Source organism: Carassius carassius, chromosome 41, assembly GCF_963082965.1.
Source record: "Carassius carassius chromosome 41, fCarCar2.1, whole genome shotgun sequence".
Taxonomy (NCBI): domain Eukaryota; kingdom Metazoa; phylum Chordata; class Actinopteri; order Cypriniformes; family Cyprinidae; genus Carassius; species Carassius carassius.
Window position 1 is genome coordinate 13,134,742 of NC_081795.1, and position 27,980 is coordinate 13,162,721.

At 36.5% G+C, this 27,980-nt stretch overlaps 2 protein-coding genes across 6 annotated transcripts in view; both read left to right on the forward strand.

Annotated features, from left to right (window-relative positions):
* The window catches only part of LOC132122774 (sortilin-related receptor-like), a 62,957-nt gene that overhangs the window by 3,998 nt on the left and 30,979 nt on the right, over positions 1–27,980 (forward strand). For both annotated transcript variants that reach the window (XM_059533167.1, XM_059533166.1), the window contains exons 2-6: positions 3,771–3,887; positions 7,489–7,617; positions 11,805–11,966; positions 12,219–12,286; positions 16,807–16,987. In XM_059533167.1, coding sequence (XP_059389150.1) covers positions 3,771–3,887; positions 7,489–7,617; positions 11,805–11,966; positions 12,219–12,286; positions 16,807–16,987 — 657 coding nt within the window. The remainder of the gene's footprint in view (positions 1–3,770; positions 3,888–7,488; positions 7,618–11,804; positions 11,967–12,218; positions 12,287–16,806; positions 16,988–27,980) is intronic.
* On the forward strand, positions 20,703–27,954 carry LOC132122772 (uncharacterized). 4 transcript variants are annotated; one of them, XR_009426430.1, is made up of 8 exons: positions 20,703–20,840; positions 21,295–21,353; positions 23,705–23,919; positions 24,127–25,133; positions 25,225–25,294; positions 25,467–25,641; positions 27,019–27,342; positions 27,422–27,954. XR_009426430.1 is itself a non-coding variant. In XM_059533164.1 (7 exons), exons 3-7 carry the CDS (start codon positions 23,718–23,720, stop codon positions 27,182–27,184), a joined length of 1,620 nt encoding a protein of 539 aa, XP_059389147.1. In that variant the 5' UTR covers positions 20,703–20,840; positions 21,295–21,353; positions 23,705–23,717; the 3' UTR covers positions 27,185–27,954. The 4 variants fall into 4 exon arrangements, 2 of the variants coding, with proteins under 2 accessions (XP_059389147.1, XP_059389148.1); XR_009426431.1 differs by lacking the exon at positions 27,422–27,954 and adding an exon at positions 26,365–26,476 and having other exon boundaries at positions 27,019–27,152; XM_059533164.1 differs by having other exon boundaries at positions 27,019–27,954.

A 27,980-nucleotide genomic window follows, 5' to 3' on the forward strand; every position in this document is an offset into this window, starting at 1 on the left:
TTTTCACTGTTTCTCAGTCTTTATTGTGCTTTCAACAAGACAAGTGATAATAAACATTAAGTTATTTGCACTTGTATTACAGTCGATGCGTTCAGGATATTAAGGTGCCAGTATAAATGAGGGCCCTGTCAGGGAAAGTCAATTTCCAGGATAACCAAAAATTGCAGACAGGCCTTTAACTCTCTTTGAATAAGCAGACCCAAGAGTTTGCCAGGCTGAGACGGATTGGGTTGCAACCATTTGCACTTTCAAAGTGTATGTTGGCAAGGTGGTGGGAAAAGCTCTTCTACACATCCTGATAAGATGGTGGGGAACTGTTTTTACAGATTAATCAGCTGTTAAAAAACTACAGTCAACCATAAATCAGTTGATGTGAAGTACATATTGACATTTTTCACCATGCAAATTCACTTGAAAGTTTATTGGTTTGTTCAAATGACTTGTCAGTGAACTGTCCAGTGAAAATGACTTTAGCAAATGGATTAATTTAAAACAATTCTTAAAAAAATATGCACTTAAAAGGTTGCATTTAAAATATTCATTTATTATTTTATTGTTATATTTAAAATTTAAATACAGCAGTTTTAAATATTTCAAATGTGAATTATTGCCATTTTTATTTTTTAATGAATCAATTGATGATTGACTTTATATTTAAGAGGCACTTCAGGGTCTTCCATAAACTCCCACACAGCCTGAAACAGCAACATTTACAGTAATAGTGCGAGCTAGGGACAGGACTAACTGGTTGTTTGGCCGATGGCACATAGGATGTGATTAAATTTGCTTCTACTTTGAATAGTCAAAAACACGTTAGGCAAGTCACATGATTGTAAAACTGTTTATCAAGATGTCGTTACACATCACATTTTGCGTGTGACACATACTTTATTAAACAAATTTAGAAAAGCTATGGATTATACAGCTGTAATATTTCATGAATAGAGGTAAAATAAAAGTGTTTTGAGGTTTTCTTAACAGCTCTGTCAGTCTCCTATAGTCTCTACTTTGTACTAACATGCTGCTTGCCAAGCAGGCCTACAAAACAGGGAGATTTACTGACATGTTATGGCGAATAAAAATATGAATGTATTGAAGGTGAGGTAGCTTGAGGCAAAAAGTCACTGCTTGCACATGACAAAAAATAAACATTCCTAAAAGAACATCAATATGCCTTTTTACTAATCCTATAATATTTAAAATGGTATAACAAGAGAAGTAGTTTTCTTTTGTTAAAAGTCTGTAATGCGACATTTCAAACAAAAAGTGGTTTAACAAGTTAAAGAGGTCATATGGCATTGCTAGAGAAACATTATTTTGTATATTTGGTCTAAAGTTTTAGGTAAAAAAAAAAACATTTTCCACATACTGTACAGTATTGTTGCTCCTCTATTCCCCGCTTTTTTGAAACGCCTCGATTTTTACAAAGCCCATTGTTCTGAAAAGCTCGGTGTGCTCTGATTTGCTGGAAATTTAGTGCGTTGTGATTGGCTGAATTCCTCAAGCGTGTGACGGAAAGGTTACACCCCTAACCAGGTTTAGGAAAATTTCCATTTGGAAATATTTGGGTTGTACATTTCTGGAACAGTGTTGTAAATAAAACTTAACCACCAATTTCTAGTTGTGTCCTCTTTTGGAAGAGCAATCAATAGGGATGGGTGATATGGGCTTAAAAAGGTTTAACAATAGTTTCTGATATTTATTGTGATGATGATATCAATGACGACAATTTAGGGAATCCTGTCTTTTTAGAGAAAAGTAATTTTACTGGTATATCACAAACGATTAGATATCGGCCATCCCTACCAAACGAAGTAGTTTGGCTTTCGCAACGAAACACACAGTGTCAGGGATCTAGGAAGGAGGACCCAATTGCAGTGAGATATCAAGGGTTTATTGACAAATGACTGAGACAAGAGGGTGGTGAAGTGCACAAAAGATACCACAACAGGAACACAAGAAACAGAGCAGCTAGGGAAGGCCACTGGGAAGGCTTCAGGAAACAACTGGCAGAATACTTTGGTAACAGAGGGGCCAGCAAGACCAGGCTGATAGAGGAGACCACACAGGGCACCATGGATCAGAGCTCAGACACTTGTTGACCACCGACTCTGAGACCGACCAAGTGCCAGGCAGGTAGAACCAGGGCAGGACACACGGGGACAGGTCAGGAACTCGAACACAAGACAGGACAAAGCTCCACAAAAATACAAGTTAAACCCAAGACAAAGAATATGAACCAATGAACTAATAAAAGTAAAGTAACAAAATAAGAAATTACCAATTTAACCAACTTAAGAGAATGATCAAACAAAACCAAGAATCAAGACTAGAAAAACTAAATAAATATTACAAATAAAAGCAAAAAGCAAGAACAAACAAATTACTAAAACAAGGAGCAAGACAAGAACATAGAACTACAAGGACTAGACAAAGGGCACAAGACCAACCAGACAGGGAGATATGGGCACAAGACCAACCAGACAGGGAGACACATATTCAGCCACATACAGAGACAGAGGGGGTGAGAATGACCACGGACCAGCAAACACAAAAGGGTAAGGTGCACTATAAATAGGGAAGAAAATACATGAGGGACAGGTGAGCACAATTATACCAACTAGGCTAACAAGAGGGTGTGGTAAAGAGGAAACAAGGAGGGGGGGCTAAAGGAGCACATGGCCGGGAAAATAACTAACAAGGCCATGTGCTGACAATAGACACAAGAAACAAAAACATAAAACAAAGTGACAGTGCAAAACCCTGACACACAGAGTCTCCACGACGGCGGCGGTAGCAACAATACTATAGCAAAAAATAAAAGTTACGCCTTCTTTCTTTATGTTTACATTTGGGGGGTGTTATGTAAATCTTCTCACACAGTGACATAGACATCTGGAGGTGTGTTTAAACTAGGTGTTTTAGGAGGGCTTGGACAAATCTTAACTTTTAAAAAGAATATTTCTTTGGGTTCGAGACTTTAATCTTTGCGACTTTATGGAACTTCTGCATGCACGAACAGCTTTTAACACTCCAAAGTAAAAGGAAACCATGAAATTGCATCATATGACCTATTTGAAGTTAAGTAAGTAAATCTGTTGTTTGCCAGTGAACAACGACAGTGTTCCTCAGACAGGAGAAGAAGTGGTCTTAGCTTTTGTTTCTTTATAAAAACAACCTTTTGCAAGTTGTCTTTTATGACTAAACAGAGATATTGGAGGAGAACCCATTTTAGGATTCTATGGTCCTCATGCAGAAGTTTGAATTAAAAATGGGACAGGCTGTTCCTAGTTGAAAGAGAACAGTGTTGGACATGAAAAGATGACATGCATTTCTTTATTCAACAGATTAGATTGGGAAGCCGCAACCCGTAGTTTCAGTTTTCCTGCCTCTGTAGTGTAGCTTAGCTCTGCTCTGTTTGTGTATCTGTGGTTGTGTTTGTTTTCTCAAAGACTGACAGCCTTACATGCAAGAGACACACCTGCAGTGTCTACCACAAACTCCAGGCTGTCAAATACAGATGCATTTTAGGTAAAATTACAAATGCAATTGAACTCTGGTGGAAAAAGACCCAGTGAGTAAAGCAGAAACAGAGAAATGTCTTTGAAAATCAACTTTGAGCCAGCTGTAAAACAGTGTTATGCCATGACGGATTGATTTGTGCTGTGGAAACCTAGATACTTGTCTGACCACAGGAAAATAAATGGCAGCTACAGTGTAGCTAGTCAGCTACATTTAGATGGGTTGTTCATCTTATTTTGTATTCACAGGCCAACCTGAATGACTCTCATAATCAAATGGTCGTCCATTGGGCCGGGGAGAAGAGCAACGTCATTGTAGCGTTAGCGAGAGACAGCGTCGGTGCCACAGATCCCAAGACCAGCTCTGTGAGTATATAATTTTTTTCCATGGATCATTTCAGAACTTTGACTTCCAACATTGTATATGAATCCATCTATCTATCTATCTATCTATCTATCTATCTATCTATCTATCTATCTATCTATCTATCTATCTATCTATCTATCTATCTATCTATCTATCTATCTATCTATCTATCTATCTATCTATCTATCTATCTATCTATCTATCTATCTATCTATCTATCTATCTATCTATCTATCTATCTATATATTCACTGTAAGATACAGAGAATATATTGACCAGCTAGTTTTGCTTTGTAGTGCTCTCTGAGTCATACAGATGAAAGGCCTCCTTATGTTCTTCAGTTCCCTGCACTTTCAGTCTATCTTCTTAAATTCTACCCGTTCCAACTCGCTGCACTGCCTGGAAAGACTCTCTTGCACCCTTTAATGTTACTTTTCCATCCGTGTGGCTGTAATTGCAAAGTTTTTAATAATTGCTGGGCTTTTATGTTAAAAATGATCTAATGCAAATGTGAGAACAAAAGTGGTGCGGTCATACGTTTTGGTGCACTGGAGCTGTTATCTGCTCAACTGTGTGTAGTGCATTACAGTGCCAGCGATCAGTGTTGCCAGATATTGCTATGATAACAAATACCATTTTTAAAATAAATAAAAATAGATAAATATATCTATAAACCTAAACTACGACTTCTCCCTTTCTTAACTTTTTAAAGTGTCAAATTAAGTAGAAAAGACGAGTCCAGACATGCTTATAATAACTGGATTTGGCCAGATGCGCCTGCACCCTCACTCTCAACTCTCTCAAGCCTCGTTCACTTCTCCAGTGTATGGCAGCAATCATTTTCATACCACGGTTGCTAAACATCCTTGCAAACTGTCCAAATATGCAGACACTCATAATAGGAGTTTTAAATAACAAATTTGTCATTCAAAGAACAAATTTTATTTCTGAACATGAAAAATGTACCGAGTTCTGGACCTCGGTGACCTCATAGCTGACTACGGTCATGGTAACAGGTGTTCATTGTGAAATGCAAGACAAATCAAATCAAAGTTAAAAGACATCCAAGTACAAAAACTTTTTGTCATTGGAAATTGCAAGAGATTACAGATCAGTGTATTACAGAAACATTCTGTTCCAAAACCAGTGCGTTTTCAAAGAATAACTGCCTAATTTTGATCACTTAAATTCTTTGAGGTAAATTCTAGGAGACTTAAGCCTGGCTCACACTACAGGATTTTTAAAATCCTAACCGATTATGAAATCTGGCTGCAGCACACATATTAGGAGAATCTTCGCAGATTATCTTCCCTCAAATCTTAAACATACACACACTACAAGATTTGAACATCGTGGCGCAATACACACTACAAGATATCATTAAGATTATCATACCAGAAGGAGCGTGTCACGTGATCTCACGCAGCAGTTCGTCACTGATATTTGTTTACATATGTTAGCTAGCATGCTAGCAGCTTTCTGCACTCACCCAGTGCATTCAAAACTGAGGCGGTTTTTACTCCATCACTTCTCTTTCTCCTTACGGTTGTGATGCATTTTCGACACATTATACACCCATACAGAAGTCACATAGATCAAAATATATTTAAAATAAATACATTTTTATATATTGAAATATCTTAAATTTAAATAGAAGAAAATATATTTTATAAAATATATGTAAATATATTTTAAAATATATTTAAAAAATATATTGAAATATTTGATTTTGGCCGCTTTTTTATATTTTCCACATATATTAAACATATGTAAATATATTTTATTGGAAATATTTACATATATTTATTTGCCATATATGTAAATACATTTAGATATCAGACTATGTAAATATATTCATTCAGAATATATGTCTATATATTAATTTCTAATATTTTTAGTTATAAAGTGTTTTTTTTTAATTAGCATATTTTTGTGTTTTGCTTTGGTACTGAAATTGGTACCGAGAACCGTGGATTTTCACTGGAATTGGTACCGAATATTGAGATTTTGGTGACGTGACAACACTAGTTGTACAAGTTTGCTACTTGTCAGCTGAGTTGCCGCCCCGTTTCCATGGTAACTCCCTCCACTCTAGTTAAAATACGCTTTGAACGCGCGAGCCCATCAAACACATTACACAGCGTTTACATAGTACATACCATTATAAACTTGTCCTGACACTTGATAACATATTGTTTAAGTTGATAGTAGGCCTAAACTGAATTAGAACATAGGATCTATATAATATAGTATAAAATAATATAATATAATAAAATATAATAATAGCTTTAAAAATGGTAAACATAGTGTAGAAACTAAATGCATTAATGCACTACAAAAACACATTAATTCAAAGTTATTTGAGGCATGAATATAATTTCACAAATAGGCTATGTAAACACACTTGCAGCCTATGTGTTTTTAAAATATATTTTCAAAATATATTTCAATATATTTAACAGTGCTTCACATATATGTGAATGTATTACCTTTCCGTATGGGCAGACTGTCGTGTTACTACAAAATGTCAAGAAACAGTTTCCTCTGTCTCCACTATCCAATGGAGCCGTACATCAACTGATTTGCGCATTGGCTGTGAAAGTACTGAGGTAATCATATAGCCATCATCATCCCGATTTAAATCCTAAATATTAAACATGTTTGATATTAATCGGGGCTGGCCCGATTTGTGTGCGAGCAGGAGGTGCAAGATTCGATCGGTGAACGCCTCACATTACCAGATATTCCACGCCAAACATCGGGACCGATCAAGGTGCTCGATAAGATGTTTGCTCCGATTCTCAGGAGGGGTAAATCGGGGCTAAATCGGGTAAAAATCCTGTAGTGTGAGCCAGGCTTTACATGTATCCTCTTTGGAGAAGACAATCCCAGAATGCAGTCTGTCAAATTTTGCATCCAAGATGGTGGACACATCAATTATACACTTTATTGTCCTTGAAGGGAAATTTGTCTTGGACTAATATGCAAAAAAATAATAATAATAATTCAACCCATACTGAAATGTATTAAAAAACATAGTTGAATTCAAAATTGGCTATTGTACCCAGGAAACTGTACTGTTTATTTTATTTTATTTTTTGACGACAACATGCTATCCTAGAAAACTCAATTGGAATCAATTGTATGCAAAGTCTTTATCTGGTTCACATAAAAAGTTACTTATTACATTATCAAGCTGTTTGCTTAGCAACATGCTAACATCAAAATCTGTTGGATTCAGTTATATGAAGAATCTCATGCTCCTCATGTAAGGAGTGTTATTTTTTGAGACACAGTTAGATGCTTAGTGTATCATGCTTTTAGCTTAGCAGCATGCTAACATCAAACAGGAATCAATTGTGAAGAGAGTTCTTATGTGGAGTTAATTTAAGAAGCATTGTTTTTGAGACATTAGGAGTTCCTCCCTATTAAGAAAGTACCAAATCTGTTTCATATAATTTTAAAAGGTTTGTGTTGACTTAAAAGGCAGCTGCCTGTGTAGACAGTAAACAACAAGGCCACTTACTAGGTTTTTTGAACAAATCTCCAATTTCAGCTGTGTATCAGGTTGAAGTTTGACATTGTGTTTTTATTTAACAGGTGTACGTGTCTTATGACTATGGGACCACCTTCACCCACATGTCAGAGAAATTTAAACTGTCTGAAGACCAGGAGGGAAAGAAACAGGTCATCTCACAGTTTTACCACAGCCCCGCCGACAACAAACGAGTAAGTGTGTGAGAGACATCAGCTGAACTATCCGTGTGACAATGAGCCGTTTTGTTTTTTGAGCTTAAACCGAGGTCAATCAAGACTGCGGTGACACTGACTGCTTCTCAGCCATCTGCAGCTGTGACCTTCCATAACTCCAGTTGCTTATACACTCACAGAGAGAAACTTCAAATGCTGGGCAAAAACACAAGCTACATCCTTAGTCTCTGCCCTTGGCACCCACTATAATGGGCTTCTCCACTCAATCTCTGTGAGGTGCAGAAGCTCCTGGGAGTTGGAGTGGGGAGCTGCAGATGTGGAAGAACCACTGTGGGACTCTGCATTGCGTTATTGCAGGGGCTGACGGCAGCAGACGGTGACCATTCATCTGGAGTCAATGATGTGGCTGCCACCTGCTGCTGCTGAAGGATCGACATTAAAGCATAACGAGTGTAATTTGCACTGTTGGTCCGCGGATGGAGAAGAACTCTAAATCTTGATTGTTACAGATGGGATAATTAACAGAGACATTGGCAGGGAGCTTTTGTGGTTTGCTGTTGAGAATTTTAAAGCATTTGTGATAAATTAATAATCCTGACATAATCTCATATGAATAACTGTGTGAAGCACTCATAATTAATTCTGAGTCCTTCAGGACATACTGGGCCTGTTTGTTTGATTGATCGCTTCATAGGGGCTTTGGTTTGCAAGTGTGAATGGATTTTGTAAGGAGTAACTATACACACGTGCACGCGCGCAAAAGAGGATTAGAGTCTGTAGTCAGTGAAGAAGTTGGACTTGGACTCGGATAACTCGTTAAATCCATGAAATGAAAGAGATAGAAAACAAGGAGTTGGTGTCCCACACATTTAATGGCTGCTACACGGCAACTCGCTCATTCATGAGAGATTAACTCTTTCTTGGCGTTACAAATAAATTAAAGACAAAATAATAACAAGGCGGCAGAGCGAACTTAGGCCATCCTTAAAAATATTCTTATTTGCCGTAACCCGACCGACCCTGTCAATTTAGGACCGACTCAATTTATTTTATTTTTTTGTGCTTTTAGTCCGACCGACTTTGCGTTAAGACCGACCATTTTTTTTTATTCTTCAAACAACTAATACAAAAGCAATAAAATAATATTATTTTTATTTAAGTAAGTATTGTAAATATATACATTTCCTAGGCCTACATACAAACGAAGGCTATCTTCCTTAATTAAAAAAAAACCCCTTGACGTCATCTGTGTTTACACGGATGTCACACTGTGGTCTGTGCGTTCGATTCGTCTCATACTCTCACTCACTGTCAGAGTCAACGGTTCGCTCTTGGTAATGATGGCTGCAGCTGCAGTAAACTAAAAGTGCACGGTCAATGTTCAAAGTCATACGGGTTCAGGCACCATAATACTGTACATCTAAAAAATGCATTAAAACAGCTCGATACCGCTTTAACTTGGCACGAAAAACTGTGCCCAGATCTTTTCCCATCCCTTCTCCTCTCTAGTCTAAAACCGTGTCCGTGTCGACTGTCACTTTATGTTCGAAAATCTATTGCACAAATCGATTGGACCAACCAACACAAGTTTCAAAAACGAAAATAGGAAATTGATTTTAACAACCTTCTCTCGGAGCGCGTCCAGTTTTTTTTTTTTTTGGAACACACGTCACAGCAACTGCAGCTTCGGACACATGCAAAACAGCAAATAATACTTCTGCACAATGTTTCTCTTTTTACAACAGAAATGTGAATTCTGCCGGTATTCAGACAGTCTCATGCATACAGATACAGATTCAGGCTAGAATAGTCAAAATAGCTGAAAAACTAAATTCGAATTTTTTTACTTAAATATGATTGTATTCTAATTTAAAATGCATAATTTCAGTTAGGGTGAAGAAAAGCTTTTTGCTTCTCTTCTGAGGCCTCAAGATAGCGCATAGAGCAAAATATTACTGCACATTTATTCAAAGCATTGGAATACATCACTGTGAAAAAAACATAATATTTAAAATAATTTTTATGAACCAAATATTATTAAGTTGCTTAAAGAACTATAAACAAAACAACGTCATGTATGCATGCATTGTTAAATAAATAAAAAGGGCGGAAAACCAGTCACACAGGATACATTTTTTTCATTTAAAAGCATGAGATGCAGTGGGATGGGGAACCAAAACCCAACATAAAGTCTCAAGATCTTTTTAGAAAATTAAATTAAATAAATTAATTTTACATGTCTTTCTAAACATGCGCTCTTGTGCGAGACGCGAGTCCAACGGTGTCCCTCTAGAAAATGCAAGAAATATGCGTTCTGTGTGAACGGCTTGGTTTCAGTTTTGATGTAAACAAGATCTTCTCCACATTGATGTTCTCTCTATTTTTTATTTTTTTTGAAGTGGCTTCAACTGGATAGGCTAACATAACCTTATAATGCAATGCTACATACATCGTCATCGCATCTCGTGCGCCACTGATAAAGATCAAGTATACTTCGGCCGTACGCACACTGTCTGGATTATGTCCTTTTCATCAACCACGTGCGGGCATTTTTTGAGACCCGCGCGGACGGTGAGTGTACACGAGGTGAAAGATAAGACAGCAGATACTGCGTGTCGAGCTCGTCCGCCTTTGAAAGTTGTGTAGACACGGCTGTGCGCGTGGCGAGATGGAATGGAACACGGACTGTGAAGTACCGGGGCTCATAAGGCAGCTTCCTTTATGCACACCTAAAATTCGAATGCAAAAACGTTGGATGTGAAAAAAATGTGGATTTTTATTTTACATTTTTTATTTTATTCGATTTTTTTTTGACAGCCCTAGAATCACCTATGCGATTTTTTTGTTATGGTTGAAATTTCTAATCGTGAACACAGTCATGTTGAAGCCTGCAGTAAATGTTTTGCATTATGGCAGTCCACTCTGCTTATTGTTTTTTGAAAATGTTGCACTCCTGTTTGTCATTGTGCACGTAACTTCACGCCAATAAATCATCAGAAATATTGGTCTTTACATTCGTCCTGCCTGTTGTCCGTGGATTTACCTATATTTGGTTATTTGCCGTATAGAACTTATTTAGACATGCAAAATCGATTTTACAATCGATTCAATGAACACTTGTTACTCAAATCAAACAGGATTTTTCAACAAAAGTGACAACCCAAGAAAGCAAAGTAAACGGTCTCTCATTTGTAGGTTGCATTGACACCTAGTGGTGGATGCAAATAAAGCAGTATAACCCCACATAGTGTGCGTTATAAGTTAAGTGGTCAGTCTCTTAAAGGGCACACCGCACTATAATGTGATGTATGCATACATAGTTTTGGCAGTTACAAAGTCTCCATCCACAAACAGGCGCACATCGTCTGCATATATAAGGTATTTCATTGCACTTTAACAAGTAATCTGAACGGATATATATAATATCTGCAATATTATAATTGCACAGATATTATAAGCAAGCATTTCTGTTTCAGTTCCAGTCCTCATTGCTTCAGAATCTGGAAAGGGAAGTGCTCTGCTTCCAAAACCAGGCCATGGAGAAGACAACATTTTTAGCAAAAGCTTAAACGAAAGATCAAAGAGAATGGAGTCACATTAGAATGGCAAAAATGCATAATCTGAATAATTAATGATGTTAAAAATATGTTTTTTACTATAATTAAATGCTTTGATGTTCTCATAGAGCCAACAGCTTGTAATAAATAGCTGTGATATAGCAACTTTTAGAGCTTCTGGTTTGTTGTCAACCACTAAAGGGGTTACATGTATAGTTCACCCAAAAATTACATCCTGTCATCATATATTTACCTTCAAGTTGTTGAAAACAAAACAAGATGTTTGACATAATGTTGATGCTGCACTTTCTGTGATTGGTGATTTATAATGGCAATTAAAAGCATCATAAAAGTAGTCCATATGACTTGTGTGCTCCAAGTCTTTAAGACAAACAGGTTGATAATCAGGTCATTATACATTGCAAATCTTCAATGTATAGTCATATGGACTACTTGTATGGTGTTTTTTGGAGCTTGGCATTATAAACCACCATCCACTGGGCACCACTTTGCATGTCTTTTTATGCTTTCAGCTCCTTTTAAGATAATAATATAGGATTTGTAATATTAGATTGAGTAAATGATGACAGTTTTTGCTGAATATACCCTTTTTTTAAGTCGTTTTTTTTCTCAATTTTTCCCTTGCAGTATCTATTTACTGATACCACAAACAGTTACCTGTGGAACACCTTTGACTTCTGCAATACTGTTCAGGGTTTCTCCATCCCATTCACACCCACAGACTTACTGCTGCACAGTAAGAAGCCTAACCTGGTCCTTGGTTATGACAGCTCTCACCCCAATAAACAGGTATGAAGTACTGGGCTTTTTATATGTATACTGTGTGTACAGTTTTAGTAATTTGAATTGCACTGTCATTTTAGGCCTTTAGCTGTTTGTAGAGATTTGCCCTTTTTTATTTTGCACTAAGCTGCATGATGTGAGGTAATCAGCTGTCCTTTTTTAATAAGACGCTGGTTCATGATAAATGTTGAATCATTAAATGTTATAACAGGAACTTCTTTATTTAAACTGATTTATTTATTTTTTCTTTTTTGGCAGCTGTGGAAATCAGATGACTTTGGTGAGACGTGGGTGTTAATTCAGGAGCATGTGAAGTCCTACTTCTGGTAAGATTAGGCAGTTTGAGAGTGTTGACGCAAATCGCTCTGTGAATGTGTCCAATAGGAAATCTGTTTTGGAATTTTGTCTCTGCTACTAATTTAACTAAATCTTTCAGTGCTATAAACATAGTAGCTTTTCTAGAAACAAGCTCCCTTTTCCAGTTAAGTAGCGGAAACAAAATGCTACATTGCTGTTTTTTGTCACATCATATTTTGCATGGAGCTTTACGGCCGAGCAAACTGAGGAAATAATCAAACATACTTTCCATAAATTTCATTACAGTTCATTCATTACAGTTTGGGGTCAGTAAGGTTTTTATTTTTAAAGAAATTAGTACTTTTATTCACCAAGGATGCATAAAATTGATCAAAAGTGACAGCAAAGACATTTATAATGCTGAAAAGATTATTTCAAATGCTGTTCTTTTGAACTTTTATCAAAGAATTAATCAAATTAAGAATTTGCCATCACAAAAATAAATGTCATTTCAAAATGCATTTAATAGAAAACTGTTATTTTAATTGTAATTATATTTCAGAATATTATGGTTTTTACTATATTTTTAATCAAATAGTAGTTAAAGATCATACATGGCTCATTGCTGTCTAAGAGAACAGGGAGTTTGCAGCTCATTTTTACAGTAAACATGCAAAATGATCAGGAAGATCACTGGCAAATCCAGTGCATCCACTGCATGAATTTTGCATCAGTGTTTGTAATTCAAAGAGGGTTGAGCACTCTGTGATGCCTCTCTCAATTCACAAGTTTATGTATGAATGTGAAACTCTTTCTCTGGGTTGCAGCCAGCACTTAGTGTTTCCACAATCAGGGCCTCACATCGAAAGCAAGAAGCAAATAACAGAGTGACGTTTATTGCTTGCCCACTCCATAAACATCATGCTCCAGGATATGATCCGACCGGAAGACTGGAGCTAATTAGAATGTTATGACTGTAATTCATCACAGACATGATTACAGTGTTTTTTTGTTGTTGTTGTTTTTTTTTACTTTAGCTCTGCATTGTCTACAGTGTCTTGATGCCAGAACAGATTTGTTTTGCACATTATTGCAACATAACAGTCTGAGATATATAAGGAAGAGGTCAGTGTTCACAAGCACGTGGGCTGCTGTCCAGACAGGCAGCTTGACAGTGAAACAGTCGGTTGTGGATGTTTCTCTGATGTGGCTTATACTGCAGTCGTATTAATAATTGATTGTGTCTGTCAGCCTTGGCCCATTTCATCGGCTGGTGTGGCAGTCAGTGCCTGTGGGGTAACATCAGCGACCCACTGCGATGGCCCAACACAAATGACTTGGGAGCTCAGAGGCCGACTACACCATTTCTGCAGTTATAACCATTCTATTCTTTGCTCTTAAGAGCTCTCTCACACTGATCCTGGCTCAGGATTCTCTGAAGAACCTGTACATTTCAAACAGCTCTATCATTTTCTGGATTGACAGATGTTTTATCAGATGTTGAATCTCTTTTAGGGATGCAAGATGTTTCAGTACTGTATTGGTTATGGGCTGATAATTATAATTTTTTTTATTTTATTTAAATTGTCACACTCATTTGATCTATTTGTACATTTAGATTCCTTTTTGTTTTGTTAAATTAAATCAATTAAATCAGACTTAAATCAAAAGTAAATAATAATAATAATCTACAATAAATATTTATTTCTTTTGTATTTTTCAACGAAAATATTAAGCAGCACAACTTTTTTTTTAACATTGATAATAAGAATAAATGTTTCTTGAGCAGCAAATCGGCAGATTAGAATGATTTCTGAAGGATCATGTGACACTGAAGACTGGAGTAATGATGCTGAAAACTGAGCTTTGCATCACAGGTAGTGGTTGAATGATTCTGTTTTTTTGACAGCCGATGCCTATGGGGATATCTTAGAAAGCAGGGTGATAATTAATAATAATTAAAAATTATTATTAAAAAGGATAAATTATAATATATATATATATATATATATATATATATATATATATATATATATATATATAATATAAAATAAAATACTCATATAATAATATATTATTAATTTCTATATAATATTATAAATTAGAAGTTATGAAAATATATATTTATATACACAGTCAAAAAAAAAAAATTCAGACACCAGATGTCATTTTTTACTCTTTAAGTGAGGATAGCAAAACATATTATACCCAAAACATACTTCATACAGTGGACTACCAGTAAAATTTACAAACATTTGGGAAATGTGAAATAATTTGAAAAAATAAAATAAAATACAAGTGTAAAATAAATATATTTATACCTTAGCATAGTTTGAAATCACAAATGTAAAGTCTGTTGATTGCATGATACATGCAATCATACAGGATACAAATTCTGGATTCTACTGTCTGCAAGGTTTGTGAAATGAAATGTTTATTAGACATTCAAAGATTTATTTAAATTATATAAATGCTTATTTGCTAAATGCTGACAGTAAACGAGAAAGTATTAAAATGTTATAATGACTTAGCTAATAATATTGAAAGCAGTCGTCTGTCCGTATTACACAGAACTGTTAAATGCGACAACAAACAATAAAGAAATAGAATGTGAGCGCTGTGTGTGTACAGGCAATGCCGTTCTTAGTGCCTCCAAAATAAAAGTCGGTCAATGGAAAAACTTATTGGCCGATGCCAATATTTGAAAAAAAATATATATCAGTCATCCACTAATTACAGGAATAAATTACATTTTAAAATTCAATATTAATTTAATTCATTTTAATATTCAAATAGAATATAGACAAGCTAAAGGCGGAGCTTCAGTGCTGCTTAAAAGAGCAGTAAGCCCCTGCAGTAAACCCCGCTGCTCAAAGTGTTAAACTTCCAGTTGTGAAATAGAGAAGGCAAATGGTGAGGTTTGTGTGTTTGTTCCTCTGCGAGATAATCCCTTTATCCTCTAGCTTGGTGATTTAAGAGCCAGTCTCAACAATCACCTCTGTATGTTTACAGAGGAAGTGAAGTGAGGCTGTTTGTCCAGAGTAGAGAGAGAGACACTCCCGTCCGTTTATCTTAAACTGTTGCCCGTTCCTCCCTGTCTGTAATCTTGATCTCCCACACTCACCTTGAATAATTTATCAGTAGCATCGTGCAGGAGACAGATGAGGAAATTTGTTTGCCTGTTTGGCTCAGTGTAACTTGTGAAATGTAAAGTGTCTGGATTGGCCTGGCAAGTGGAAGTAGCTATTGATCACATTTGATAAATGCTGCTGCAGGTGTCCTGTACCGTTTTTGCAGTATAGCACATTTCACTTCATTAGGAAATACAAAAATAAATTAGTTACTATAATATTGTAGTTATTTTTGGAGCAATGCGCTTGAAACTGCATACAAATCATGAAGCTTTTATTTGATTTGATAAATAAATTACTATTAAGGGTTTATAAGATTTATTTTAAAGAAGTTTTTGCAAGAAGTCTTTATGTTTAGTGGTCGACCAATATTGTTTTTTTTTTTTTTTGACAGACAATGCCGATGCCGATATCTTGGAAAGCAGGGTGGCTGATGGCCGATGTATAGCCGATATAATTTTATTTATTTAATTTAATTTTTAAGAAATTTGAAATCATTTAAAATGGATAAAAAAGTAAATGTTTAAAATAAACATGCTTATACTTTAAAAGACAATGTACTTTTCACAAAAAAACAAATAAATAATAAAAAAATAATAAAAAAATAAGTAAACACTGTAACCAACGGGGCACTCAGTATTCTGGGAAGTTTGTGTGCATAGGTAACACATATTTTAAATACAGCACACATTAAAAATGACATGAATATGACATTGGGCAAAAGCATGAAGTGCAGCATAATTTTAAATCACGAGTTTAAAGTTAGTCAATTGCGCGTCTCCAGTGAAGATGAACTCTTTTCTGAACTCTTCGTTTTCATCACCGTCAAAATAAAAGTCTGGCGCACAGTCAAAATAAAAATCACACCACGAACACATCGGCCAAACAGAAAAACTTATCGGCCAATGCCAATATTTAAAAAATGCCAAATATAGGCCGATATAGCGATATGTCGGTCGACCACTAGTTATATTATGCTATGTTAAAACTGCATTTATTAAATAAAATAAAAATATTAAAGTCAATAATATTGTGAAATATTATTGCAGTTTAAAATAAGAAATAATTTATTCCTGTGGCGGCAAAGCTGTATTTTCAGCAGCTATTACTCCAGTCTTCAGTGTCACATGTTCCTTCAGAAATCATTCTAATATGCTGATTTGGTGCTCAATACACATATCTTCTTATCAGTGTAGATAACAGTTGTGCTGCTTAATATGTTTGAAGAAACAGTGAAACTTAAATCATAAAATATGTAATATTGTTTGCTTTTATGTTTGCCATGTAAACATAAAATGTAATATACATTTATGCTAAACTTAAAAAATAAAAATGTGGAGGCGGGCTTTCAGGAGTCCACTACATGCTGCTTGCATCTGCAGATATGTTCAAGTATGTGTGTCTTTCTGTTGCCATAGGGGTGTAGAGCCATATGACAATCCCACCACAGTGTTTGTCCAGCGCCACGAGCCCCAGGGAGACTCCAGCATCCTCAGCAGCACAGACTTCTTCCAGGACGAGCAAAACCGCCAAGTTATCCTGGAGAAGGTGGACAGCTTCCAGCTACGGGACAAGTACATGTTTGCCACTACCAACAGGGTAAGGGTGCACTGCGACCAGAGCAAAGCTGCAAACTTTTGTAGGATAATTTGAAACTTCAGGCAAAATATGGGAAGAATAAGCAGCACTGAGCTAGAGTTAAAAAAACTGTAAATGTGCAGAGTGCTGAGAGTCAGATTCATGCCAAACTCCCTGAATGCCTCTCCTGTGAGTGTAAACACTCCTCTGAAGAGCTGGAAGAACAATCCAGCTCAAGATGAACTGGCAGTGATAACAGGCTTATTTAAAGCCCGGGGGTCGAGTGTGGAGGATTGCTGGTTTGTTTATCCAACAGTGAACTTCTGAACTTTGTAGCAAGAAGGTAATTTAGACATGTGACCCTCTATAAGGTGTAACACTTAATCATCTGGGCTGATAACCAAAAGGTTGCAGGTTTGAATCCTGCAAAATCATAATAATTGTCCCATGAGGGACAGCCTGTAATAATTGTTTTGTAAGTTGCTTTGAATTAAAGCATCTGCTAAATATAAGACTGTGAACAGAGCAGAGGCAGAAAACTGTGAAAATACACACCTCAGTGTTCAAAGTTATACAACAGGTTACCGCTACATTCTTGCTCTTTTCCAAAACCTAGTGAGCTGCCTGGAAGGTAATACTAAAGGCTTCCAGACTGAAGACTGTTCCAGAAGTTATGCGATTTAGTTATGTCGCATCCTAAGGGGCCAAATTTTGGCCAGAATGTAAGGCAGCATAGTGCTTATCCTACACAAAGAGCACAAACCCAGAATGCACTGCCACATGATTGATGTTGCTTGATGATTGCTACATTTTCATATAAATTTTATATCAGAATTATTCGGTGCATTTTTATTAACTGTAGGTGTTTGTAGGTCTAGTGGAATCTGCGATCTCTTTCCCAGTTAGTTTGCTGGCTTCCAATGCTACAATATGATATGTTTTCAGCCAACTGTCAACCCAGAGTGTTAAAATACTATTAGGTAAATTGGCAGAGGGCGGAATCACACAGACCAAAAGAAAAACAGCATTGTTTTTCAGAGAAACAAGTATTTGAACTTAGCATGTTTGCGAAATATTTTCAAACATGTTATGGTATTTTTTATGCTTTAGTACAGTCATATTAAGGACAGCATCCTTGACAATTATATAACAATTGGTTTTGTGTGTTTTTTTTAGCAGTTGCAATTAGCTTAGATAATAATTTATTCATTTAAAAATTTTTTAACTCATCCTTGTTGGGAACTTCTTTAAAACCATTGGATACTACTAAATACCATTTGGATACTTCGCTTATTGAGTGAATGGATTTACAACAGCATAATTAGTGGTTATTATGGTTATACCATTCAACTCTTTGCAGTGCAAGTTGGTTGTCTACTAGCACATTATACAAAATTATCCTAAGGAGGTCTATGACAAGACAGACAAATAGTAAATAGGTTAGAACAAACAGCTCTGTGGAATTTGCCTGGCTGGGATGGTTGTAAATGTCTCTTCTCTTGAGGAGAGAGAAAGTCACAGGTTGTTGAGAGCCTTGGTTGATGACTGTGTGTGGCCTGGACCTGACCCTGCTGGCCAGACGTACCCCTGGAGCTACCACCTCTTTCTTTCTGTCTCTCGCTCACTCACTTACAGAACTAAGCCTTTGCTCCAAAACGTAGAGATCTGTCAACAGAGGCAGTGTTTTAAGGTGGCATAAAGCTGTGTCTGCTGAAAAAAATCTGCTTGGTCTTCCATGGTCTCTCAGCCTCACCTGCAAAAAAATCAAGAGACCAGCCAAAACAAGCAAACCATCCTAGGTCAGTTAAACCTATAATTATGCATTCTCTTAAGATAAACATGTTTAGCCCAGTCTGGTTTTTGTTAATTAAACCTTAAAGTTTTCAATGTAGAAGAAGTAAAAAGTGAAATAAGCTTCAACATAAATTTATTTTATACATTTCTGCTACACTAACATCTTGTGTCGAGTCTTTGTATACTTGTGATTTGCTGCTTGTGTAATATTCAAAATGTAGTCATTTGTTAGATTCACTGTTAGTTACGATGCTGCCTATGTAGATAGTGGGCAGTAAAGTTGAAATCTTTGATGTGAATATCTTGCGTTTGCGGCATACGCGTCGTGCATTTTGCATCATTTGCGTCGCCTGGTGTGAATTTTCCTCTATTCGTGTCTCTGCATTGGCTTTGTATGTAATCTACTCATGCAAATAATTACATTTGTGTTTGGTGTGAATACACCATAAGGCTATTGACTAAGTTTTGGAATAAATCCAAAGTCTCTTGTCAGTTTTTTTTCTTCCTTTCCCAGTCTGTCACCCTTTATTCTTTTAGTCAGTGTGTCTCTCTCTGACTCACTCTTTCTGCAGCCTTTCTAATAGGATTACCATAATGAATCTATCACAAGAGCCTTTGGCATTGAGAAGCTTCTAAGACTAGTTAAAGCTGTGGAAACCAAGGTCCTCACATCTCAGGGATTTATCCATAATGTCATAGAGATCCTTAGTAATAATTAAACCTTTTCTGTTCTCAGTCCTCACTTCCCTGTCGCCCTGCAAGCTGCTTTAGTGATAACCTGGTTTCGGGTGCAATCTGAAATTTGATAAAGTAAGTTACTTTAGGAAGGACAAAGAGAGATTTTAAACATGATAAACATGATTGGCATATCAGCAGGCATTAAATTGGTCTCAAATTAATATATTTAAGTAAAATACCATTCATTTCAAGAAAACTCTTGTAAATGTAAATTTTCAATGGACATCCTGTCAGTAAGTGAATGAGATAACTGCTTTGATTGGTTCAATGAGTTAGTTGTTAGACTGCTGCACGTGATGTCTATAATACTGAAATACAGGATGGATTAAAGGAATAGTTCAACCAAAAATAAAAATGTGCTGTAAATTCAATCGCTGTCAGACTATTCAAAATGTAGATGAGTACAATTTGAGAAATGTTTCATCACATCACTTGCTCACAAGTGGATCCTCTGCAGTTAATAGGTGCCGTCAGATTCAGAGTCCAAACAGCCATTAAAAATATCACAGTAATCCACACGACTCCAATTAATACCTTGTGAAGCAATGAGCTACTTTTTTGTAGAAACAAATCCATTAAAGTGCCCCTATATGTGGTTAACCTTATGTCGAGAATATGCTATGAAAGTACATTTGTTTTATTTTCACTTCAGAAATATCAGGCTGCAAAGAATCAGTGCTTAAAATTAACGCTATTACAACTAGGGCTGGGTGATATGGAGAAATGTTGTCCAACAAAACAATACATATTAAAGGCTATGAAAACAAAGTTAATGTAAACATTTAAACCTTTATGTTATGTCCAAAAAAGAGTTAAAATAACATTTCATTCTAGCATTGCAATGTAAAAACAAAAATAAGGCTTTTAAAGCGGAAGTTAAATTCACCAAACTAAAAATGAAAATAAATGAGACAAAAGCACACACTGTAAAAAAAAACTGTAAAAAAACAGAGATTTTCCAACAGTAAAGCACTGTTATTCAAAAATACAGTTGAATACTGTGAATGCAAACCGTTTTTGGAAAAAAAACTTTTAATCGCAAACTGCTGTTTAATTCAACGGTACAGAACAGTATTTTTTAAGTCTAGTCACGTGTCCAAAGCTGTTTCGAATGCTCACAACTCCTCAGAAGAGAAACCTGCAGGTCTAATCTGAGCAAGATCATCAAATCTAGCCTCATCTTTTCACCTGGTGTACGTAAATATTGCAGAACGAAGGATAAAGAGTTTTAGAACACAACAATTTTGAGGTTTGTCCCGAGTCGACTATGAACTGAACGGCTGAAGCTGAACTGGTCGAGATAAACGGCATTCCCGCACTGGGTTTTCCCTCCTTGCTTGAGGTAAATGCAATTTTATCATTTTCAATGTTACACTGTACTAACCTTTATTATATTATTTGCTAATAACAAATCGATTTTTCTGAGTATTATGTACTGAATTAGCAACATGTTAGCTACGTTTGCATTCGACGTAAGTTTAGTTTATTTTAGCTCAAAGAGGGCTTGTGTTAAACTAGCATGGTTATTTTGCCGTTGATATTTGCTGACTGCATTATAAAATGTTAATCTGCAATATTTGCAATAAAACCTGCAGCAATTCCTTTACGCATGTCAGGCACATGCGGATGCATAGTTTTTTGCCTAATGCAACGTTTAAGTGCGGTTTCCCTCAGTGCACAAGAGTTTTTTCAAAATTTTCAGCCTTTAAGTGTCACACATATGGTCATAAATTTGGAAAGAATAAGACTAAACTGCATAAAACTGATGATTTAACGTGTCACGTTGACTTTTGTAGCTCGAAGTGTGAGGATATCCGGGGTCTAATCTTACACCTGAAAAACCACATTACTGAAGGTAAGACTGTTACATGCCCATTCAGAAAATGTAACCAAAAATTTACTGTCAAGTCTACATTCACATCACATGTCTCAAGAAAGCATAAACATTGTTCTAATGAAAGTCTACTTGACTCAGTTGCAAATCCTGCCAGTACTAGTGATGGTAATAATACAAGTTGTGATATGCAAACTGACGATTTCTGTCCTGAAGAAATGGATGTGTTCCCAGAAAAGGAAGATGAAGGAGAATTTATAAGACATTTGGCCTTGTTTTATCTGAAACTTCAATCTAAATTGCTCCTTCCATCTTCTACTATTCAAACCATCATTGAACACTATCAGGAAATACATGACATAAATCAGTCACATCTAATTTCCAAACTTGTGGATAAATTGACATTGCTTGGACTAACTAAAGATGACATAAACACTGTGATTGATACCATGAAAAGTGAGGATCTCCACAGGGCTTGTAATACTCATGCACTTAAATCTGACCATAAGAGAAAAAAATTTTTCAAAAATAACTTTAGTTATGTAGAGCCCGAATCCATTTGTCTTGGTAAAAATGAGTCGGGCAACGAATGTTTTGTGCAATATATTCCTGTGAAAAACACGATTGTGTCCCTTTTGTCCTCAGAGTCAGTGAGAGACCAGCTACAGCAAATACAAACTAGAGTCCAGACTGATAATATTTTTCAGGATTTGTGGGATGGCACAAACATTAAAAAGAACTTACTACTCAAGCACACAACATCTTCAATTGGCATAATCCTTTATCAGGATGCCTTTGAAGTAGTAAACCCCCTAGGGTCAGGGAGGAAAAAGCACAAGATTTTAGCCATGTATCTGACACTTGCAAACATTTTACCACACAACAGATTGAGTCTTGATCAGATGCAACTTGTACTGTTATGTCGAGAACAAGACTATAAGCATTTTGGACAGAATCTAGTGTTTGGCTCTCTGGTGAAAGATTTAAAGGATTTTGAGACAAATGGAGTAATACTGCCAGATGGCCAGCTCTGCAAAGGAACCCTTTATGCAATTTCAGGTGACAATTTGGGTTCACACAATATTGGGGGCTTCACTGAAAATTTTAGCAGAAGCTCATATTTTTGCAGGTATTGTGAGATTAATCGGGAAGCATTTCTGGCAGACCCTCTGGCCAAGGGCCCTGACCGCACACCACAGTCATTTCAGAAACATGTTGAGGATCTGAGTTGTAACGTAGAATCACGTGACTGTGGTGGTGTTAAATTTGACTCCATCTTCAATGAGCTCACATATTTTCATGTATGTCAGCCCGGATTACCTCCTTGCCTTGGTCATGACCTTTTTGAGGGCGTTGTCTCAACTGATTTGGTGTTATACCTCAACCACCTTGTGTCAAAAGAGAAAAACTTTACTTATGTTCAGTTGAATCGGCGCATAAATCAATTTAAATATCTAGGCAATGATGCTAACAACAAACCTTCTGAGGTGAACCCAGGGGCTGGAAAACTCTCCGGACATGCAGTTCAAAATTGGTGTTTCCTGCGAATGTTGCCAGTGTTAATTGGTGATAAAATAAAATGTCCTGAAGATAGTGTAGCATGGCAACTTATCTTACAGCTGAGAGAAATTGTAGAGCTTGTTTGTGCACCAGCAATTTCCACAGGTCAGGTAGCCTATTTACGAGTTCTGATAGATGAATATTTGCATACCAGAACACAGAGTTTTGGGGAACATCCACTTAAGCCTAAGCATCACTACCTAAATCATTATCCAGAACTTATCATTCAGTTTGGGCCACTCATCCGTTTATGCACATTAAGGTTTGAAAGTAAGCATACTTACTTCAAACAATGTGCAAGGAAGCTTCATAACTTCAAAAACCTCTGCAAAACTCTTGCTGAAAGACATCAACTTTTACAATCTTTTCTAAGTACTGGGTCACTGTTCCCACCCTCTGTAGTAGTAGAGAAGGGAACTGAATTCATTGCTGGAGACTACAATGCCAAGATAATACAGTCAGTTGGTCATCTGAACTTTGATCCTCTTCATACACTTATAAGTCATAGTGTGACTGTAAAAGGGACAACTTATAAGAGCAACATGTTTGTGGTGATAGGCCATAATGATGACGGACTTATAGTAGGACAAATCAAAAAGGCTATCATTCATAACAATTCAGCTGTGTATTTTATCACTGAGGTATACCAGGCTGTTCGTCAACCTTACAGTAACAGTTATTGCACTACACCAATGCAGGAGGCCTATTACTGTGTCAGTCAATCAGAGCTTCTTGATTATTACCCACTGCCTAAATATTCAGTTTGTGGCATGTCTTTGGTAACTCTTCACCACTCTGTCCCCACATTTTAGATTCCTTTCCTACATGTCAATCCATAACGAGATAAAGGCTATCATCCTCAGGGCTTTGCCCAGTCTGACTGAGGAGATTCGAGAACATGTCATCACTTCACTTGAACGCTCAGGTGTGGAATCTATAGAAGACCTCGTATATGTACAACAGGAAGATCTCAAAGATGTCCTGCCTATTATACAGCAAAGGAAACTTTTGGAGGCATTCAAACTTGGTAAGGTTTTGTTTCTATTTGTAATAATTATTATTATTAATTGTTTTGTTTTACATGTATATGCTTTTTATTGTCAAAGGGATGCTAACCATTGATTTTCTATCATTCAATTTTCATTGTTATATTGAAAAAAAAAAATTAACCTACATCTTGGTAAGAAATTGGATTAGCTTTTAAAAAATTGTATTTTAATTGTATGTGTTTCAGAAACTACAAAAGTCACACTTGATCTCCAAATATTGCCAGATGAGTCAACAGATACAAGTATGTCTTCACTCTCCAGTCCACAGCCTTGCACATCTTCAAGCTCAAGCTCTTCACGAGCATCAACACCTTGTACTTTAAGCAAGGCAAGCCAATCACCCAACATATCCAGTAAGTGGTATGAAAATTTTGAGATTCCTTGGGATAAAATGCCTGTGGAAGTGCAGTCAGCTATTGCCAACAGCAAGCGCCCTGCTCCTGACAAGCGACGCCAGATGATACGTATCCTAGCTGATGAAATCAGGAAATGTGAGAATAACCCCACACGCAATGAATGTCTCATCATCTGCCGCAACATTGTTAAGCATTTCCCCAACAGTTTTGCAGATATGACACCAAGCGGTGTCATCATTGGTAGTGGATGTACTTCACTGCTTTGTCAATTAAAAACAAGAATTGAGAACATGAACCGTGCAGGGACAAAGAACAGACTCCGAACTTCAAAAGTGCCTGGACAACAGCATCAGAGGCCAAGTGATTCTTATGGATGCACACAATTTAACCCTGAACTGCCACCAGAAGAAACATATGAAACACTGGAGCAGAAGAGGCAACAGTTGGAGACCATTTATAGACAAGAAGGTATTCGCAGTGGTGAGAAGGGGGAAGTGATTAACCTTATGAAAACAACATTCTGTCTTCAGCGTAGACACATAAATCAGGCTCCATCACCGTCCATCGAAGATATGAGAATCCAGTGGCCTTACCTTTTTACACAAAGAGGTATCTTCATTCACTTCGAGTTACTAACTGACATTAACGTGTTACGTGTCTTGGACCTATCCATTAAGGAATGTGGACAGGGAATCAGGAAGTACCTGCAGACCAAATCAAAGAACAAAGATGTGCAGTCTATCGTCACCCAGGATGAAGATGGAGAGTTGACTCTAATACAGCTGCTGATGGCCTACTTCGATGAAGGGATAGAGGGACTAATACTCCGTGCTGATGTATGTTTGTTTACATTTACATAATACTTGCTATTACTGGGTTTGTTATTCTGTCATGTATAATTTTTATACAATTGTCTGTGTTCTGCAGATATCTGCCACGGCAGCAGATGTTGAGAGCACTCTGACCATCCCCGCCTCTCCACGACTGATACTGCTGTGTAAGTGTCAGATAAGCAAGGTTCTCACATCAGTCTACCTCATCAACATTGTTTTAGCCATCCCAGGCCATGACAACTTCTGATCTGCAAAAAATGTATTTAATTTACAATGAATAAAGTACTGATGACCATATTAGACACTGTTTTAGCTGCAATTTGTTGTCTTTATCAGTTGCCGGTGATGAAGCCACAATTGGAGGATGGATGATCACCATCGAAAATCATGTAATCTGTGAAGGTGTCGACCAAAGCATCATCACAGGGCTAGCTGCAGTTTTCTCTACTTACTACATCTTTAATCTACAGTACCAAGAAGAAGCTTCAAGGACCCTGGAGTTTGTACAAAGGTAAATATTGTTTTGGTATTGTGCCTTATTTCCCAGATCTGTTAAGAGCTTGTCATTTAAATGGCTAGTTCACTTTGAAATTAAATGTTGATGTGTTTTACCCCAAGGGCATCCAAGATGTAGGTGTCTTTGTTTCCGCAGTAGTTTCAATTTTGATGTTTTTAGGTCCAACCGTTCTTGTCTGTCAGTCATATAATACATGCCTATGGTCACCTCATAAAAGAAAATACACAGATTCAAATTAAACCGTAAGTACACATTTATGAATTAAGACACGAAACGAGCGGTTTGTGTGAGAAAACCAACAGTATTTATATCATTTTTTACCTCTTGAAAAACATAATGTCCATGTTGCAGTGAACGAGCTTCTTTGTGATTTGCGCGTACTGGCTTGTTGATGCGCCGGCGCGACTCCTGGCTGTATGTGCCTCTCGCGCGAGCATACGCAATTCTTTTCTTTTTAAACATCCCTAAACATATATTTTTTTAAAAAACATTTCTTGTTTAAAACATCCCGGATAAGCCGAACGCGCTCACACACCAAGAAGCTCATGCCCTCAACATGGATATGATGTTTTTCAAGAGGTAAAAAACTATATAAATACTGTTGGTTTTCTCACACAAACCGCTCGTTTCATGTCTTAGGTCATCAATGTGTACTTACGATGTGGAATTGTTTAATTTGGACTGTTTAATTTGAACCTGTGTATTTTCTTTTATGAGGTGACCATAGGCATGCATTATATGACTGACAGACAAGAACGGCTGGACCTAAAAACATCCAAATTGAAACTACTGTGGAAACAAAGACACCTACATCTTGGATGCCCTTGGGGTAAGCTAAAACATATCAAAATTTAATTTCAAAGTGAATTAGCCCTTTAATATAAATTGTGCAATGATTTAACAGAAAGCAGAGAACTGTCAATAACATAAACCATGCACCACCATAATTTAATGTTTGTTCTCATACATATTATGTTTGGAAAAAATATATTATCCATATTTAATACAAGTCTCTTTTATTTATGTAGTGCTTTATCAATACACATTGTTACACTCATATGGCAGAAATGTCCAAAATACAAATCATGCAGTTAGTTCATGCACATGTTGTGTGCACTTAATGTAAAATAATAAAGATATTAAATTAGTAGTTACATTACAGTTGAGAAAAAATATGTCAGTTTCATTTGATTCCGAGGTGGCTTTTTACATCCGTCACAGGTGTCAGTCAGGACTCTGAAATGAGATCATTCTTTCATAATGAATATACACAGAGGTTATTATCATGAGTAAACCTCTTCGAATAGTCTTATATAAAATTCATCATGACTTACCAAGCCTAATATATGTTATTTCTACATTGCTTTTTAGGCGCTTCATTGGTTTGAATCCAGAGAGAGGGACAAAGGCCAGCCAGGTGAAGGTGATCTCCAAAAAGACGGGGAAACTTGTCCATAAAAAGACTGCAACTGTGAATGTCCACGTAGCCAACCTGATAAAAAATCTTTTGGACTTTGAGTGGGGTTTTGTGCAGTAATACAAAGCCAGTACAGCTGATGTTCAACATCCTGTTTCAGAGCTGAAGTCGCTGCTGTGCTCTGCAGTTGAGTGTTAATGCAAAGTCAGTACATTGTTCTGCATTTGAGTGTTCAGTTGAAGTCAGTGCAGTATTCTGCGATTGAGTGTTAATGCAAAGTCAGTACATTGTTCTGCATTTGAGTGTTCAGTTGAAGTCAGTGCAGTATTCTGCGATTGAGTGTTAATGCAAAGTCAGTGCAGTGTTCTGCTGTTGAATTCTTATGTGAAATCTGAAATGACAGCACTTTTTGCAACAACATATTTAAATTCACAGGATTTCAGTATGCTGCTCTTCAGTGTGCATGTACATTGCAGAAAAAAGTATTGCTGTTTTACAGTACATGTTCAGAGAATTGTATTTTGTCCATTATTTTAATGTCCACATATTTGTTAAGTGGAAACAATGTTAAATGTATTTTATATATTGGCTTTAATAAAAGTCCAAAGTTTTAAGGCCATCTTTTGTGTTTAAGAAATTTTCTTTTTAGAATACAAATTTTAAATCATAAATAACAAACATTTTTAATATAAACTAATACATAAAAAACTGTATAATACCAACCAATAAATTACAGTATTACACTGTACATAATATTTTTTTTACAGTTCAGTACTGTAATATATTTTACAGTAATAAACTGTCATTCCATATTACAGTACATGCACTGTAAAATTACAGCTCAAAGCCGGAAAATTTAGCTGCCAGCTGTTTACTGTAAATTAACAGGATTTTTTTTTTACAGTGCACAGTTGTA

Coding starts and splice junctions, on each gene's coding strand:
- LOC132122772 (XM_059533164.1), top strand. CDS start 23,718: ATGTCAATCCATAACGAGATAAAGGCTATCATCCTCAGGGCTTTGCCC. Junction 25,134..25,224: donor GACTAATACTCCGTGCTGAT/GTATGTTTGTTT, acceptor TGTGTTCTGCAG/ATATCTGCCACGGCAGCAGA. Junction 25,642..27,018: donor ACCCTGGAGTTTGTACAAAG/GTAAATATTGTT, acceptor ATTGCTTTTTAG/GCGCTTCATTGGTTTGAATC.